At 38.9% G+C, this 18,797-nt stretch overlaps 1 protein-coding gene across 1 annotated transcript in view; it reads left to right on the forward strand.

Annotated features, from left to right (window-relative positions):
- The first annotated feature begins 263 nt into the window (after positions 1-263).
- The window catches only part of ANKRD22 (ankyrin repeat domain 22), a 28,200-nt gene continuing 9,666 nt past the window's right edge, over positions 264-18,797 (forward strand). The window contains exons 1-2 of the mRNA XM_023225224.1: positions 264-650; positions 16,224-16,415. Of these exons, the coding sequence (XP_023080992.1) occupies positions 630-650; positions 16,224-16,415 (213 nt within the window). The 5' untranslated portion in view covers positions 264-629. The remainder of the gene's footprint in view (positions 651-16,223; positions 16,416-18,797) is intronic.

Raw genomic sequence — 18,797 nt, forward strand, 5'->3', positions numbered from 1 at the left:
TAATGGTATTAGAATATTTAAAACAACTTATTATGTTAGTAAATTTATTAGTTTACAAAACTGTATAAATAGCTGGAAAACTGTTAATTGTTAGGCTGAGAATTTTGAAGATTATATTTCAAGCTCTTTGTCAGACACATATGGCTCTCACAAGTAAGTTTGTTGGTCTCTGGACTTTCTCAATGGCCGCTGAAAACCAGATTTTGATTAGGAAATGTGTGAAATACAGTACCTTGGTTTGAACCCTGAGTCCTTCCTGCCAGTGTAAGAACGTTTCTTCCTCCCTTAACTTTGCTTCCTTCTTTCCTGTATGTTACCACTGGCAGAGCAAATATGACTCAGAAACCGGCTCCTCAGGGTTGTAACATTAGATGATACAGGCTTGGGTCATTACACATGACACCAGTGCCTTTGTTTCATTGGGCTGGGCTCCCTGGAATGTGTGCTGCTGCCTGAGCTGTTGGAAAAGCACTCACAGGTGTTTGCTAGAAAAGCACTCCTGAGCCTTGCCACCAGCTTGGACTTCTAGGGACTTTCCTCTCAGCCAGGAAGGATTTTGATATTCATCAGAAATACCTCTGGAAGATTCAAGAAGCTGTAGAGGTGAAGTAAGCCTGTGAAGGACCAGCATGGGAATCCTATACTCTGAGGTACATCACCTTTCTGAAAGTAGAGTTCCAAAGATGTTAAAAGTTGCTCATGCTTTTCAAATGCAATTGTCTATCCCTGTTAATATATTTCTGTTTTGTCTGTTCAACTCCCTGGGGGAGTATTAAGTCAGAAAAAATAAAGTCCTATGTGTTCTTCTTTTTGATATTCTTAATAGTTTAAGACAAAGTATTTTGTAATTCTAAAATATTAGCTAGATCTAAGTTGAGATGATTATAATACATATTTCATAGTGTCCGGATGTTTGTAGGGATAATTTGGACAAAATTGAGTTTCAGTTGTGCTTTTCTCATGACAAACGCTCAGAGAAAAAGAGAAAATTTTACCCAATTGGATTTTCTAAATATCCAAAAGATTGACTGCCTGTTTTATGGAACCACATGACCAGAGTAATGCCTTTCAGCTTGGTATTTGAAGGGAAACTCACCCTTAGTAATTATTAGTAAAGACCATCACTATGAAGAAGAGGAATAAGAACAATATATTTTGATAATCTGATTATTTTATATTCACATCTGATACTATACTTTTACTTGTATCGGAAGTAACTTATTAGAATCAAATGGATTTTTAATAATGTTTCAAGAAAGTACAAGCAAGGAATATTTAGACAAGAGTACAAGAGGTGTAATGATGTCATTATATGTAATTTACAACCTCTCCTCTCTGACACAATTAACTGGTTAATCTGCATTTCATTGCAGATGCTCAGGGGAACCTCCTTGGATAGTTTTGATCTCCCAGTATTAAAGACAGTTTATTTGCAGTTATTTCTAATGTTGTGTGTGTATATCTCTCTGTGTGTGCAAACATACTGTTTGATTGGTTTATAACTCTAGGTATGTCTTGCTCAGTGATTTTAGTGTCATAAAGAGACCATATATATGAAAATGACAAAACATGTAGTGCTGTTAAAGGCTACTCTGGTAACACTCAAACTTTAGATTGCCCAAGTGTCAGGGAAAGAAGTTTGTCGAAATGCTGTTTCAAGGGACTCCAACCCAGAGAGTCTGTTTCACTCAGTCTGTGGCGGGACACAAAAGTATACTTTCTAGAAGGAGCATCCCAGGTGGTTCTGACACAGGGGTGATCTGTTTACCACTATCCTGAGAAAGAAGGACTACCACAGGCCAGTGCTTTTCCAATTTTAATGTGCATACAGATCTTCTGAAGGTCTTGTTTAAATGCAGATTTTTAGTCTGTAGATCTGGGACCTAAGATTCTGCATTTTGGTTGCTTTTTCGGATTGCATGTGGGAATTATATATGATCTGGAAAAAGAAACCAAAAAAAAAAAAAAAAGCCTAGTCTCATCCTCAGGTATTCTGATATAGAAAGTTGGAAGTAGGACCTTTCATTCAACTTTCTGATGTAGAAAGTTGGAAGTAGGACCTTTAAATAGTAATCTCTTAGATCTCTTAAATATTTAAACATAGCCTACTCATTTGTTATACACCATTTGCTCTGTGTTTCCTAAGAATAAAGACTGAGCTACTCATTAAGGACAAGAAAAAGCCTGCTGTATCCCTGGTCCTATGTTGCCTGGAAGAATCTATTTTTTTAAAAAAACTTCCCCCAATTTGAGTGTGGGAAGCTCCTTTAGATTGGGGACATAGGATTACCATTTCTTCCTTAGAGCTTTGCAGTGCTAATAGTTATGCAATATATATATATATATATATATATTTTTTTTTTTAGACAGAGTCTCGCTCTGTCGCCCAGGTTGGAGTGCAGTGGCGCAATCTCGGCTCACTGCAAGCTCAGCCTCCTGGGTTCACGCCATTCTCCTGCCTCAGCCTCCCTAGTAGCTGGGACTACAGGCACCCGCCACCATGCTCAACAAATTTTTTGTATTTTTCAGTAGAGATGGGGTTTCACCATGTTAGCCAGGATGGTCTCGATCTCCTGACCTCGTTATCTGCCAGTCTCAGCCTCCCAAAGTGCTGGGATTATAGGAGTGAGGCACCGCGCCTGGCCACAATATATATTTTTAAGAAAGAAGGAGAGAATGAGGGAGGATCCCAGAGAGTTGGTCCTGAAATCTGCACTAGACGATAAACTTAGAGCTCAGGGAGAGGCCCTAATTTTGAATAAGTAACTCCAACTGCGTAAGATGGACTTTTAAACAAGGCTGATTCATTTAAACCCTTATCAAATGTATTTGTTCATAATATTTACAATAGAAACAAACATTTATTTAGGGCTTCTTATATATCAGGCCCTATTTTAAGCACTTTGTATGTATTAACTCATTTAATACAGCAATCTTACAAGAGTCACTTTTAGTATCCTTATTTTACAAATGAAGAAACTGAGGAAAAGACAGTCACTGGCTCATAGTTATACAGTTGAAAAGTGCTTATTGGCTGGAGATTAGTGGCTAGGATGAGTCCTGTGTTTACTCATTCAAAGAGATTCTTCTTACATCACTGCTGAACTACTAAATTCTTTTACTACCTGTTATTTCAACAGATATGTCATGCTCCGTAAGAGAGCTGATCTTAACCACTCTGCTGTTCGGCCACTGTTCTAACTAGGATGGTGCCCTGTTCCCTTAGTGGTAAGAGTGGGTAAACTAAATCCAGGCCCAACGAGGTACATTCTACTCCTACCTTGCAACAGAGAACTGTTGCATTGTGAAGTAGTACAAAAATTGGAAAGAAGAAAAATGCTGAGAACTTAAAAGAGTTCAGGAACTAATACTTAGAAGACTTAAAGAATCTTTTCTAGACTTTTGATTCTGTCAACTGCAGACATAGGCGCCAAAAAGTGTTTCTTGAAAATCATATCTTAAATGATGTATTCCTTTAAACATTGGGAAGATTTCATTATAAGGCAGTGAGTAAAAGGATGCACACACACACACACACACACGCATATACACACACAAACTTAAAATTAATCCCTTGGCAATAGATATGTTTTTCAGAGAAGCTGATGTTACTCCAGGAAAAGGAAATATAGTTCAAAAGATAGAAAGATTGTCTTGAAATATACAATGTCTAGGGAGAGCAATTTAGGTCAAGAAAGTTTTATTGGAAAAGCTGGTATCGTTGAGGAGAAGTCGGGGGTACAGGAATAGAGATGTGACTAATTGAATGGCCATTGGACTGAAAGTCAAGAAAACCTATATTTTAGTCCTGATTGTGCCAAGAACTTCATGGGACTTGAGAGGAAGTTATTTAACCTCTCTGAGTCACAGTTTTAATATTATAAAGCAAGAGAGCTTAATGAGATCTGGTTTAACATTTAACATCGTGTCATTCTGTGATATGAGAAAGGCAAGGCAGAGACAATGGGGAAAAATTGCATTCTCATAATCTTCCCAACTCTCTCCATCTACTTTGTTTATGTATGAATTCCTAGAAGGATTTTGGTATTCAACAACATATGCAAGAAGAGCATCAGGTATTTTCATCCCAACTGGTTTTCTACTTCTTTCCTTGTATATTGAAAGCAATTTTACAAATTATAATATTGTGCTAAGTCACAACAGTTCAGAAAGAAAATGATAACCTTCACATATGAAAAGACACCAGGATTGAAAATTTGTATACATTTTTTAATTTAGTCATTAACTCATCCATTTGTTTAATCGACCATATTTATTGAGTACATACTATATTTCAGGCATCTGCTAGTTCCTGGAATATATATGTATGTTGGGCATCCCTAATCTGAAAATTTGAGTGGAAGTGCTCCAAAACCCCAAATTTTTTAGCACAAACATGAAACAAGTAGAACATTTCCTATTTGACCTCATGTGATCATGAGGGTCACAGTCAAAATGCAGGTGCACAATGCACAGTTTTAACTGTGCATAACACTGTGCATAACAGTTTTAACTGTTTTAACAGTTTTAACAGTTTTAACTGTGCATAACACTGATAATGAGGCTCCAGTTGTTCATTTATTAACCAATGGTGAAATAGCTGAAATGGTTCAAGGTGATTGTGATAATAGTGACAATGAGGATGGTGGTTAACACTGTAAAGAGGGTGTCAGGGGCCAGATCAGGCAGGTCTTGTAGGCCAAGATGAGAAATTTAGATTTTATGCAAAACACAATGGAAAGTGAGTAAAGGATCTTAAGAGAGGAATAATTCTCAGCATTAACAAGAGAAAAAAGATTTTCCCAGCCCCTTTCAGCTGTGTTATCTTTCTCTTGCACACCCAGATTTTCCCATAAATTTCCCATAAAATCCCAAAAAACAAGTCCACAAAGGGTAAAAAATGGCACCTGTGCAGGATGAATGAGCCTACAGCAGATTCTCCACTCTGCCTTAATGGGGCCAAGATTTATGTGTATTTCTCTATGTGTGTGGTTTTTTTTCTGTTGTTGTTTTTTTTTTCTCTACTCTGTGATGTAAATATACTACTAAAAATATCAAAAAGGCTGCAGATAGTTATGGGTAACAGTTATAAGAAAAAAAAGGAAGCATTTATGTATACTTAAAAGACAGAAAGTCAAGCTTTTGGATAAATTGGACAGTGGTATAGGTATAAAATGTCTTATAGAAGAGTATGGTGTTGAGGTCAGGTGCAATGGTTCATGCCTGTAATTCCAGCACTTTGGGAAGCTGAAGCAGGTGGATCACCTGAGGTTGGGAGTTTGCGATCAGCCTGGCCAACCAGGTGAAACCCTGTCTCTACTAAAAATAGAAAAATTAGCTGGGTGTGGAGGCACATGCCTGTAATCCCAGCTACTTGGTAGGCTGAGGCAGGAAAATCACTTGAACCTGGGAGGCACAGATTGCAGTGAGCTGAGATCACATCACTGCACTCCAACCTGGGCAACAGAGTGAGTCTCCATCTCAAAAAAAGAAACCATGAAAAAAGAGTATGGTGTTAAAATGACCGCCATATATGACTCAAAGAAACAGAAGGATAAACTGTTGAAGTCCTATGTTGAAGTTAATGAAAAATTAAAAAAAAAAAAACAAAAAAACAAACAAAAAAACACTCCACAAAGCTTCATTTGTAGCTTTTTTTAAACACTGATAATGAGGCTCCAGTTGTTCATTTATTAACCAATGGTGAAATAGCTGAAATGGTTCAAGGTGATTGTGATAATAGTGACAATGAGGATGGTGGTTAACACTGTAAAGAGGGTGTCAGGGGCCAGATCAGGCAGGTCTTGTAGGCCAAAATGAGAAATTTAGATTTTATGCAAAACACAATGGAAAGTGAGTAAAGGATCTTAAGAGAGGAATAATATGACCATTAGGGTTTTAAAAGGCCACTCTGATAGCACGGGAAAATAAATTGGAGAGATGCCAGAGGCAAAGCTGGATCCTGGAAGGAAGCTGTTACAGTAGTTTATGGAGTGATAATGATGGTTGCATTAGACTAATGGATGAATTTTAGATAAGTTTTTAACTGAAAGATTTCCTGGTTTGTAGGTTGGCAGTGAAAGAAAGCCAGAAATTAAAGTTGATATTCAGGATTCTGCCTTAGACCAGCCAGCACTTGGTGGTGCTGATGAGATGGGAACACTCAGAGAGGGGCAGAAGGAAGGATGTGTTTCAGGGTTCTATTTGGACATGATACCTTAGTGATACCCGTGAGACATCTAGGTGGGGATGGAAGATGAATACAGGAAATGTACCTTTAAGGAGAGGCTGGGTCAAGAGATAATAATTTAGGACTTGTCTGCATATACGTGGTATTTAACGCCAAGAGAAGGGATGAGTTTAGATATGGAAAGAATGTAGAGATAGCAAAGGATACCAGGTCATTATAAGAAGGCGTGGTTTTGCCAGAGAAGGAAGGCAATATTAAAGGACAACCTCCTTTGAGCACCCTTAGAGCTTGTAACACTCAAGAAACATGTTATTTTTTATTTTTTCCCAAAGGAGACTTACATTTAGAGATTTAATGCTAAAATACCTGTTTGGGTCCATTAAATGTTTAGAGACATTGGCTTCTGAGAGTTCAAATCCTGGGCCCTTCCCCAGTCAAACTGTCTTCTACGTTACGAATAAGACAGTGTAGAAAAGTCTTGGGATGTCAAAAGGTAAACTGAGGCACAGTTAAGCTCAAAAGAGTTTGAGCAAATACTGATTCATGAATTGGACATGAGTGGGCCTAGAACAGCCTTTAAAAAAATTATTGTGCCTGTTTTATTTGTCTGAAAGAAGAAATTTACTAAGGAATTTGTAAAATACAGTATGTGAAGAATGAGTCATCAGAAACAAAGGCTTGGGATTAATTGTAGAAATCAAATTAGTGCTTATTATCATTCTTCAAGGTTTTTTAATTTGAAAAGAAGGAAAAATATCTTCCTTCCTTTTCTGAGAAGACATTTCATGAATCACAAGGCTCTTTACTGGAATCATTTTGCTCCAAAACCTACAAATCTTTCTCAGAAATTTTTATGGTACATTTTCAGTGAGGGGAGCTTGTAGCATAGAGATGGCTAATAAGCAGCGAACCAATTCCTCTGAGCCACAGGCAAAGTTCCACATGGTCTTTCCTTAGATTGGGGATTACAGAAGCTCCATTATAGTTTAGGGAAACAGCATCAAAAAGTGGGGGTAATTTGGGGGAAGCTTTGCTTTTAAAGACATCCATAATGGTACAAGTTGTTCAGATGTTTCTACACCATTAAGATAATACCAAGTATTTCTTCAGTTGTGATATCTATTATACTTAGAGCAGTGCAAAACATTATTAAGTAATACATACAGTTAATCATCAACATGCTGATTATTTTAGTTAATCATCCACATACCAGGTGCGTCATACTCTACCCATGGACACTTCTTAAATTTTAGTGCCTGGGCAAGTAAGATGGAAAGTGGACAGAGTGAAACTTTACCTCCAAATTCTTGGCTACTTTTAAAGACAGACATGTGGGAAGGCAAAAGGACACATGAGATTTTTCCTAATATTCCATTATTCCAGAGTTTTGAATGCTTCTTAGCTAACATGAGTTTAAAAGCTATGATATTACATTAAATTTTTACTTCCATTATGGGGGGCTTGTTTCTTTTACCTTTGCAGATATTCTCAACCGTCACTGTCCATCAGAATCACCAGGGAAATTTAAAGAGCACTAATGCCCCAATCCTATTCTTACAGATTCTTATTTAATTGGTCAATAGTGAGGCCTGGGTCATGTTTTAAATATTAGGTTGGTGCAAACATGACTGCAATACTTAGCCAAGGTTGAGAACCAGTGAGGCAAAATATTGTCCTGGTCCTTACATGATCTATTACCTTCTAAACATCAACCCCTTTCCTAGCCTCATTCCCAGCCAGGTTGGATGAATCAGTGTGTCAACCGACAAATGACTTTTATCCATGTTCTGGGTGCTTGACCTTATGGAAGCCTAACTTCAGGAGGGTTACAGTCTAGTTAAGGAGACTAAATTTAATCCACTAGCTCATTTAAGGCCAATGAGCTGCTTGAGGTTCTGTATATTCCCTGCTGCAGGTAAGAAAGATGAAAGAGATTTCTTGGAGATGAACCATGAAATGGGCCTTGAAGAATAGATAGCACAGTTTAAAAGGTAAGGGTGGCAAGAAGGTAGCCCAAACGTAGAAGTGAGGAAATTGGCCTGACCAGAGATGGGAGAGCTTGCAGAACAGCAGTGGTTTATACACAGTTGGCACACTGAGGGGCACTTTAAAAACCAGGTAAAAGTCATAGATACCTCACTCTGTAGGAAATTGGGCACATTACACCCCATTTCAATACCAATTAGTCCAATTTAAAAAGATAAAACAGGATGATGTGAGAGAGAGAAAGTTCCTGGGCTGGGAGGCTGAGTGGTCAGGGAAGGCCTCTCTGAGGAGGTGATTCATGGGCTGATACTTGATCTGGTCTAGCAGGAAGCCCACCATGTAGGTCACATGCAAGTGTCAAGGCCAGAAAACAGAAATGAACCTGGAATGCCCCAGAAATCACCACAAAGTTGTGAGCAAAAGGGAGACTGATAGATGAGGCTGAAGAGAAAAGTTAGTCAGTGGACCCTGTTAATACTGTGTCTTAGCTTTTCAGGTTGGCCAGAGCATAGTTCTAGGGAGTGCTGTTCACAGGGAACAGCTAACCCATGGGAACTCATGCACCCTGCTGGTAAATACTGTTTCTCTTCAATCTCCTCCTCACCTACTAGTCTGTTTTCCTCTGTGCCTTCACTGAAATGTGGCTTTTCCTGGGCATTATGACACCCTCTCTTATGGCGGCTGCTGATTCAGTCTACTTCTTGGTCACCATTGTCATTTTTTGACCATGGTTCAATTTCTTACTTGAAATCTTTGCTTATGGCCCTTTCTCTATATTCTCACTTCTGTCCACTGTATTCCAGGACCCACTTGCACCTCCCTGGAGCACAAGTTCCCATTTCTTTCTGTCCCCCAGGGTCATCCTCAGTGACCTCAACATCCACAAGCTTCATTCTCCCTTCTTGACCTGTGTTTCTACTCCAAATCAGATACCCAACAAGGCCACACTTGACTTCTCATTCCTAGACAGTTTATCTGTAACATCTCTCATGATAACTTCTTAACTGGTTACTTTTCTAATAGACCACATGTATGAACTGTGCCCTGATCCTTCTCTGTGTTTCTATTTGCTTCTCTCTCTCTTTTTGCAAGTTCATTTGTCTTTATCTGGCTTACATATGATGCTCATTCAGTCTGAATTTAATGCTAAACCACTCTCCTCTCATTTCTCTTCCTATCAGACATGTTTCCTAATCCTTACTCTTGGCCTCTTCACTTTCTGTACTCTTCCCTCATCTAGGTTTGCTGGAGAAAATCACAAACTTACATGGCAAGCTCAGTCAACTGCATCTTCTTACTATGTTTCTACAACCTGGTTTTCAATGCCATTTTATATTTGTATTCATTTCATGTAGACAGTTTTAATTATGATGGGCCAAAATCTTCCCCATCATGCTCAAAAGCCTCATCTACCCTTGTCTCAATCACGTCTGCTGTCATTAATCCATTCATCTATTTAAATGTTAATGCTATTTATTTAGTTATTGGATTAGTCTGTTCTCATGCTGCTAATAAAGATATACCCAAGACTGGATAATTTATAAAGGAAGAAGTTTAATTGACTCACAGTTCCTCATGGCTGGGAAGGCCTCACAATCTGGCAAAAAGCAAATGAGAAGCAAAGTCAATCATGGCAGCTGGCAAGAGAGAGCTTGTGTAGGGGAACTCCACTGTATAAAACTATCAGATCTAGTGAGACTTATTCACTATCATGAGAACAGCACAGGAAAGACCTACTCCTGTGATTCAATTGCCTCCCATTGGGTCCCTCCCATGACATGTGGGAATTATGGGAGCTACAATTCAAGATGAGATTTGGGTGGAGACACAGCCAAACCATATCAGTTATCTAGCTATATCTATTTATTTATGACAAATATATAGTAGTATAATGAATGAAGATCAAACCTCTGACTTTCTGGCAAAAAATTTCAGTCGGTCTACAGTTCTTTCCATCCATATAGCTCTCTTTTCTCCCTTGCTTTGGCCTTAGAGCCAGAATTTTCCTTCTTAATGCTTCCATCTTAATGCTCTCTATCCTATCATCTCTTCACTCTCTTTGAGCAATTATCTACCCTCTCGTAACCACTTCTGTCCATCTTCATTGACTCCTTATGCTTTAATAATTATAAGAGTAGCTAACATTAATTGAGGGTTTACTGTGACTCAGATCTGAGCTAAGGGCTTCATCTACACAGTTACATTTAATTCTTTCTGAAACTTAATAAAGAAGGCATGATTATCAAAAACAGAAGAAAACTTAGCATGAAAAGTTTAGGTAAGTTGTCCAAATAGCACAGCTCTTAAGTCACAGAGTTGAGATTGGAACACAGAGAGTTTGTTTCCAGAGTCTGGATCTGTAACCACTTGATGACACCACTTTGCCTACAAACGTGTGGAACATTGGCTGGACACTGCTACCCACCTCTTTGAAGTCTCTAGCTTTCACTAACAGCTTTTTCACTGCCAAACTGACCACAATTCCTCTCCAATTGCATCCTCTAATTCTTCATAGACAATGTGCTCAGGCCTCTGTATTCTTCCTTCAGCCCCATCACTGTATGAAAATTGGCCTCTGCATGGCTGCTAATGATCACATCTTTCTGTCTTCCTTCTTGAAACTTTCACTCCTTTGCCTTTGGGTCTTATCTTTTTCTGGTTTCTCCTGCAGGCTCTCTGATGACATTTCTTATCTCTTGGTGGATATTGCTGATTCAAATCAGGTGGGAGAAGGAGTCTGGATTATAACTAAGCACCAGCAAGCCAATGCCACAAGTGTACAGATCAATATCTTGAGTATAGACTGTAGCTTACTTTGGACACAAATCTCAAATGTGAAGTTTTGTAGCCAGAAGACATTTTGAAGGCTTATTTTCAAGACTGAAGTAATTGGAGATAGAACGTATGCATCCTGCAGTCATTCCCCTTGATTTGACTCTTGGCCATGCCAGTTGTGAACTAGGTCACTTTGGGCAAGGAAGACAATTTCCCTTAGTTTCATCTGTGCAAAATAGGTATATTAACACTACTTTATAGGGTTGTTGTGAGGATTAAAGTAGAATAAATGAGCTACTCAATAACTGTTAACTCATCTTGTAATTTCTTCCTTCTCTTATTTACTTACCAGGTACATATTGAATGCCTACCATGCGTCACGCACTATGTTAGATACTGGGGGTACAATGATGAATCAGTACAGACACAATGTAGCCTCATGTAGCCACAGTGCCCTTATATAGCTTACAGTCTAGCTGGGGAGATGGTTGTTAATAACACACATACCTTTATTTAGATCAAGGGTGTGGATAAGACAGTGGTAGGAGATGAAGCTGGAAAAATGGCATATAGGATACTTGAGATTGAAAGAAATGTGTGCAATAGTCTTGGTGAGAATGATGAAGATCTAAAGTAGCACTTTAGCAGTGAGGATGGAGAGAAGGGTTCTGAGACTATTAGGGGATAGAGTTATAATAATTTCCCAAGTGTGTTTCTTCAACACCCTGGGTGCCCCCAAATTCCAGAGCTTAAGGGGTTAAAAGGGGTTTATGATAGCTTTTCCAGCAACCCAAATGGACAGTCACTTCTCTTTTTCATTCCTGGCTTGTCAACCAGCACTTTCTATTGGACTTCCCTTCTGTCCGCTGTCAGTGCTTTTCTTACGCTGTGCTGCTCCCTAGTGGAAACCAAAAGTTCATAACAGCATGGAGTCTTTTCAGCTGTTAGTGCAACTCTCACATTAAATTATAGTCATGTACCACATGAGCTCACAGTCAGTGATGAACAGCATATACAGCGGTGTTCCTGTAAGATTATAATGGAGCTGCTCCATACAGGTGTACCATTTTATCTTTTACACTATAATTTTACTGTATATTTTTATATGTTCACCTATGTTTAGATGCACAAATACTTAGAATTGTGTTACAACTGCCTACCGTATTCTGTAGAGTAACATGCTGTATAGGTTTTTAGCCTAGGAGCCACAGGGTATACCATATTAGTAATAGGCTCTACCATCTAGGTTTGTGTAAGTACACCCTATGATGTTCCCACAATAACAAAATCACCTAACAACACATTTCTCAGAACGTATCCCTGTTGTGAAGTGAAGCATGACTGTATTTGTACATCTCAACCGAGAAGGAAGACACTTAGCTTCCTGGTAACTCTGTGTCTTGGATCTAGGAAGCCTAAGAAAGACTAAAGATGAGATAGGGTTAGTATTTTATGTAATATTGCTCAAATTGGGTTGAGAAAGCCCTCAAAAGCACCGAGTGACTCTTGCAGAACAACTCCCCATCTTTTTCTCTTCTTCTTTTTAGTTAGCTCTTAGTAAAGACTTTGAGAAGCCTAAGCAGAGAGCTCCTGGAGGTCTATGTTACCAGGTGGGTAACATAGATGAGTGAAGTGAGCCAGTGTAATGTGAAGGCGAGTGGAGGGGACTATGGAGAACTGGAGTCACCTCCACTAAGCATCAGTTATTTGGTGTCCTACAGGAATACGGGTCCAATGTTAGCAAAACTTTCTTTTTTCTTTCTTTCTTCTTTTTTTTTTTTGAGACAGAGTTTTGCTCTTTCGCCCAGGCTGGAGTGAAGTGGCACGATCTCGGATCACTGCCAAATCAAGTGATTCTCCTGCCTCAGCCTCCCGAGTAGCTGGAATTATAGGCACCAGCCACCACACCCTGCTATTTTTTTTTTTTTTTTTTGGATTTTTAGTAGGGATGGGTTTTCTCCATGTTGACCAGGCTGATCTTGAACTCCTGACCTCAGGTGATCCACCCATCTCGGCCTCCCAAAGTGCTAGGATTGCAGGCGTGAGCCATTGCGCCCACCCAAAAGTTTCCATTTTTAAAGAGAAGCTGGAAAGCCAGATTACTACATGAAATATTCTAGTTTTTTAAATGTTGTTAAGTAATTTAAATATTTGAGAAAAGAGAATGAGAGCTCTAATGCCACTTGTTTTCAAGCTCTTCATGGTAGACCATCAATTTTCAAATGCTTCATGAGTAGCGGCCACTGCTAATCACTCCATTATTGAATTTTCACTAGTTTATGGTAAAATCTTTTAAAAGGATAATAAAATGAATTTTTCTATAAAGCTAACTAAATCTATCCAATATAAAGAATTGTTTTCCCCTCTGGTGATTATATTCTTACATATTTTGTTAAAATCTCCTTCATTGATCTTTGTATTTGTTCAAATATCTTTTATGAAATAAAAATATTGTTTTAAATACATTTAATTGGAAAAATTAAGAGTTGGTGACTTAACACTGTCTTGTTACATTTAGTTTTGTTTCACTTATTTTTGAAATCCAAATGACTGGGCATTGTTGCTATGACAATGGCAAGTCACTGACGGTTTTATTAAAGCACTGTTGTGTTGACATAACGCTAGACTCCAGCAGTGATGTGGAAGATTTGTTGGTTGAGACTAGGGTCCCAGAAATAATAGAATATGAAAACCCAAGGGAACTTCTGCCTTATTCCTTCATTTAATGACCGAGGACACTGAGACAGAGTAGGGAAGTGAATTGTCCACAGTCACCGGGGGAGGTAGTAACAGAGCCGCAATTACATCTTGTTTTTCTGACACAAGACTGAAGGGGTGGCCTGCCCCTCCACACCTGTGGGTGCTTCTCGTTAGGTGGGACGAGAGACTTGAGAAAAGAAATAAAGACACAGAGACAAGGTATAGAGAAAGAAAAGCGGGGTCCAGGGGGCCAGTGCTGTGTTTTCAGAGGACCCACACTGGCACCGGCCTCTGAGTTCCCTTAGTATTTATTGATAATTATCTTTACCATCTAAAAGATAGGGGAGTAGCTAGAAAATAGGATCATTGTAGGGAGGAAATCAGCAGTAAGACATAAGAACAAAAATCCCTGTAACATGAATAAGTTCAAAGGAAAATGCTGTGCCTTGAGATGCATATGCGAACATCTCCATAAACCTTTTAGCAGTATTGCTCCAGCAAGCCCCACCTTATTCTTAAGGCGGTCTTCTCCTTACTCAGTAAACAAAGCACACAATGGGTTTTACCCGGAGATGTTCCATTGCCCAGGGAGGGGCAAGATTCTTAATCAGCAAGCTGCCTTCAGGTACTTGTTTAACAAAGACTCATCCGGCACAGCCCAATATCCATTAAACCTTGAGTCACCACACCACAAGTCTCTTGCAAGGACAAAGTTGGGGGTAGGGTCACAGATTAACAGCATCTCAAATACAGAACTAAATGGAGTCTCTTATGTCTACTTCCTTCTATATAGACACAGTAACAGGCTGATCTCTCTTTTCCCCACACAAGACAAGTGTTTCAACTGCCCCAGTCCTTTTTACATCAGCCACACAGTATGCTGAGACACTGAAGTGCCCACCTGTTGGAAAGCTTAGTAAAGGGAAGACTTCAGGATGACAGAACAGGGGATTTGTGTAATTGTGCATTTCTATTGAAACTTAAAGCCCATGTATCATGTTCATTTCATTTTTTAAGGTACAGAAGTTTGCCTTTAATTGCTGCTGAGTTAATTTTCTGTTAGGATGTTTCTTTCATGAGTAGGCGTTTAGGTTTAAAAGTATATTATAGTCCACTTATTGTGATACTTGGCTATGTTAGAACCTCAGTTTATTAGCAAATACACCCACTTGACTTTCCCCTTGATATGTCCCAATTTCCACAGGTGCTTACGTACCTACCCGTACCAAAAGTTTTTTTTTGTTGTCATTTACTCTGCATGTGAGTGTCTCTGTCCTATTTCCCCACTTGATGTATACATTTTACATGGGTAAGATGACGTTTTTTATACTCTTTATTCTCTGGTACCTGTGACTGGCACACAGTAGGGATTTGACTTGATTATTAAAGAACGACAGTAGCAATAATGATAACTTTCATACATTAAGCACCATCCGTATGCCAGGTATTACTCTAAATCCTTTTTGAAAAACATCATGTAAAGAAGATTAATCTAAAAATATTTAGTGTTTGCCTCCCATGTGCCGAGTGCTGTGGTGAATGCTGGGGAAACAGCGGTGAATCAAATGGGGTTTACAGCCTGAACTTCAGTGCCTTCCTTCTCAGCACTGCCTCAGAACTCTCCTGATTCATGCTAGCCTGAAATACATGATTGTACATAATTAAGAAAAGAGTTACGGTTATGTCAGTTGCTGTAAGGGAGAGATACTGAATGTTGGGAGTAAGAAAAGACTTGTTGGATAAAATGAAAATTAAGTTATGACACGAAGGGTGAGCTAGGTATTATTCAGATGAAGGGCAGGGGGTATGTTTTATGCAGAGGAAGTATTCAGGGCAGAGGCCCAGACGGAAGGTACCAAACATGTTTTGGTTCAACCAAACTTTGAATAGCAGAAGTCGAGGAAGGCTGGAGCAGAGGAGGGAAAGAGGACAAGATAATGCTACCTGAAGTCTTGTTACTAAACTCCCATGGTGCCTTGTGAAGCTCTGCATAATGGTTTTTATAAACAGCATCTAATCAAGTGTAGTTAATCATATAATTTGTTATTTGTATATTATTTGCCTTAAAAAACTCTTTTCTGCTCTGTTGAGCTCTTTGAATACAGGGTGCGACGTAGGTCTTACTTCACCACTAGTGCTGCCCTAAACTCCTCCCCATATGCTTGTTTTCTATTTTATCTTTAGTAAAGATAAAGATAAAGGTATTTTATCTTTAGTAAAGAAAATGTCTGCTTTTCTGACAGGCCCACCTACCTGTAAGCACTATACATAGTTTCCTTACTGAGTTGAATTTGTAGTATTTCATTATTTATCCATCCATTTGTCTATTTGATGGGCATAAGTGTGTGCCAAGAAAACTTAGGAAAATGTAGGAGATTCCTCATGGGCTAATTCTTGATCTAGACTTAAGGCTTGGCATAACCGAGACCAAAAAATCTTACCTACAAAACAATATATTACAATTTTAAAACATTTAAATGTTAATGTATTGGGTTATGACTTTTTTTTTTTTCCTTTTTGTGGTTTAATTATGCCAGTATTTCAAAACCTGCTTTTGTTTTTCCTGACTCAGCCCATCTGCCAAGCGGCCTATCAGAATGACTTTGGTCAAGTGTGGCGGTGGGTGAAAGAAGACAGCAGCTATGCCAACGTTCAAGATGGCTTTAACGGAGACACTCCCCTGATCTGTGCTTGCAGGCGAGGGCATGTGAGAATCGTTTCCTTCCTTTTAAGAAGAAATGCTAATGTCAACCTCAAAAACCAGGTGAGGTCATGACACAAAAGGAGAGTGTAATTGTTCATGGTCATTATTTTCTCCTTGAATCACTAGAAGTGGTGCATGTTATTTTTAAAATTGCTTATAGCTCCTAATACCAACAATTATCTTAGCTTTACTTTAGAGAGACTGACACATAGCAAGGACATTTTATTAGACTAAACAGCAAAATAAAACATAGTTCAATCAGCAGGCATAATTTGTGATAAATTATGTCTTTTTACCTCTGGTTCACTCATTTGGCTAGATAGAGCTTCTTTCTTTTCCTTCTTCCTCTCTTCATCCTCCTCTTTCTCCCCCTCCTCTCTTTCTTGTCACTAACACAGAAGCAATGGCAAAGATTTCTTGGAAAAGAAATACTGTTTCATTAGGTAGATTTTTACCTGCTGTATTAATGTCCTGATCTCCAGAGGATCCTATAGTTTGCTTGTAGAATGAAAGAGTACTATTGAGAAATTTACCAAGGACAAATAAGCTCATGAACCAGAGGTTACTTGAAGTCACACAAAAAAGGTGTAAATAATATATTTAAAGATGCAGTATTAGCTACTTTGGAGGCTTCAGGACCAAGGAAGAGAAGATTATGTGTGTATTGCTGTGAAAATCCTTGTGGAGCCCTTTCCTTTCTGAACATCTAGCATTTGCATCGTAGTAAAGGCAATGTTTAAATTACACTGAATAAATATTAAAAGTCATTTTTTTGCAATCATTATGACTGTCCTGTACCCACTCATACGCATTCAAGGTGAGAAAACACTGGAATTCCCCCCTTGACTCTTCTAAGTCATTTGGAGACTAGCTCATTGGGAGTAATGATGTACTACCAGAAAACTGATCACTATTGGACATTTTTATTTGTGCTTACTATTTTACATTTGGTTGGGATTAAAAGCAAGTCATGACTGTGCTGAATTGAACAGATATACGACATTGTAGAGTATAATAGGATCTCTGTAGATCACTGCTGTGAAACCAGATATGTGGAGTTGCGGTGAGTGGTAGTGCCAGAGGACAGACGTCTGTGGGTTCCTGTGCTCTTTTAAGAGATGCGCTCATTAGAAAATGGAGGAAGGAGATATTAGCCCGTGGGCAAGGCTGAGGAGACTCTTTTGTCTCTGCTTTGCAGAAGAGGAGGGCCTCAGCTAGCCTTCTGGGATTTTCTGGTATCATAAAAACCATGAAAAAGACTTTAGTGGATACATTAAGTTTTCAGTTTGCATTTTCCACTTTCAAATGTTTCTAATGTGTTAGCATTTAATATTTTTATTTTCTCCAAATATTAATTTTTGTACATTAATAATTTCAACTGGTGATTTCTCATGTCTAAAATCTGTTTATAAATTATTTCCAGAAGCACTAAACAAAGGCCTTAAAAACAAACAAAAAGCTCTGCTGGTGGTTTAGAAGCACTAGCCTATAGAAAACATGGATTCTATTCATAGCAATTAAATTAAAACATAAAGATCCTTGTTTTTGTCTGTCAAAATGACCAAGATTAAAAAAGAAAACAAATGTTGATCAGAAAGTTTAAATTATTATTGTCTTGTTAGAACACAATTTGGTAGCACAATATGAAAAGCATCCCAGGACTTTGGGAGGCCGAGACGGGCGGATCACGAGGTCAGGAGATCGAGACCATCCTGGCTAACACAGTGAAACGCCGTCTCTACTAAAAAATACAAAAAAAACTAGCCAGGTGAGGTGGCGGGCACCTGTAGTCCCAGCTACTCGGGAGGCTGAGGCAGGAAAATGGCGTAAACCCGGGAGGCGGAGCTTGCAGTGAGCCGAGATCTGGCCACTGCACTCCAGCCTGGGCGACAGAGCGAGACTCCGCCTCAAAAAAAAAAAAAAAAGAAACCTTTTATGCCGGAAATTCTATTTTTAGAAATGTATGCAAAGGACAGATTTGGAAATGTTGACAAAACTTTATGAATGAGCAGGTTCAGGCAATATTATTTATAACAATGAAAGGTTAAGAACTTGAAACGGGCCATGTGCAGTGGCTCATGTCTGGAATCCCAGCACTTTGGGAGGCCAAGGTGGAAGGATAATTTGAGATCAGGAGTTCAAGACCAGTGTAAACAACATAGCAAGACCCCCCCCCATCTTTACACAAAATAATAACAAGTAAAAAATTATCCAGGTGTGTTGGCACATGCTTGTAGTCCTGGCTACTTTGGAGGCTGAAGTTGAAGGTTCGCTTGAGCCCAGGAAGTAGAGACTGTAGTGAGCTAGGACTGTGCCACTGCACTCCCGCCTAGGTGACAGAACAAAATCCTGTCTCACAGAAAAATAAAAACAAAAAAAAAAAACCCCTCAAAAACCTTGAAATGTTCAAAAGGCAGAGCTTGACTAAATAAATTAGAGTAG

This window comes from Piliocolobus tephrosceles, chromosome 9 (assembly GCF_002776525.5).
Source record: "Piliocolobus tephrosceles isolate RC106 chromosome 9, ASM277652v3, whole genome shotgun sequence".
Taxonomy (NCBI): domain Eukaryota; kingdom Metazoa; phylum Chordata; class Mammalia; order Primates; family Cercopithecidae; genus Piliocolobus; species Piliocolobus tephrosceles.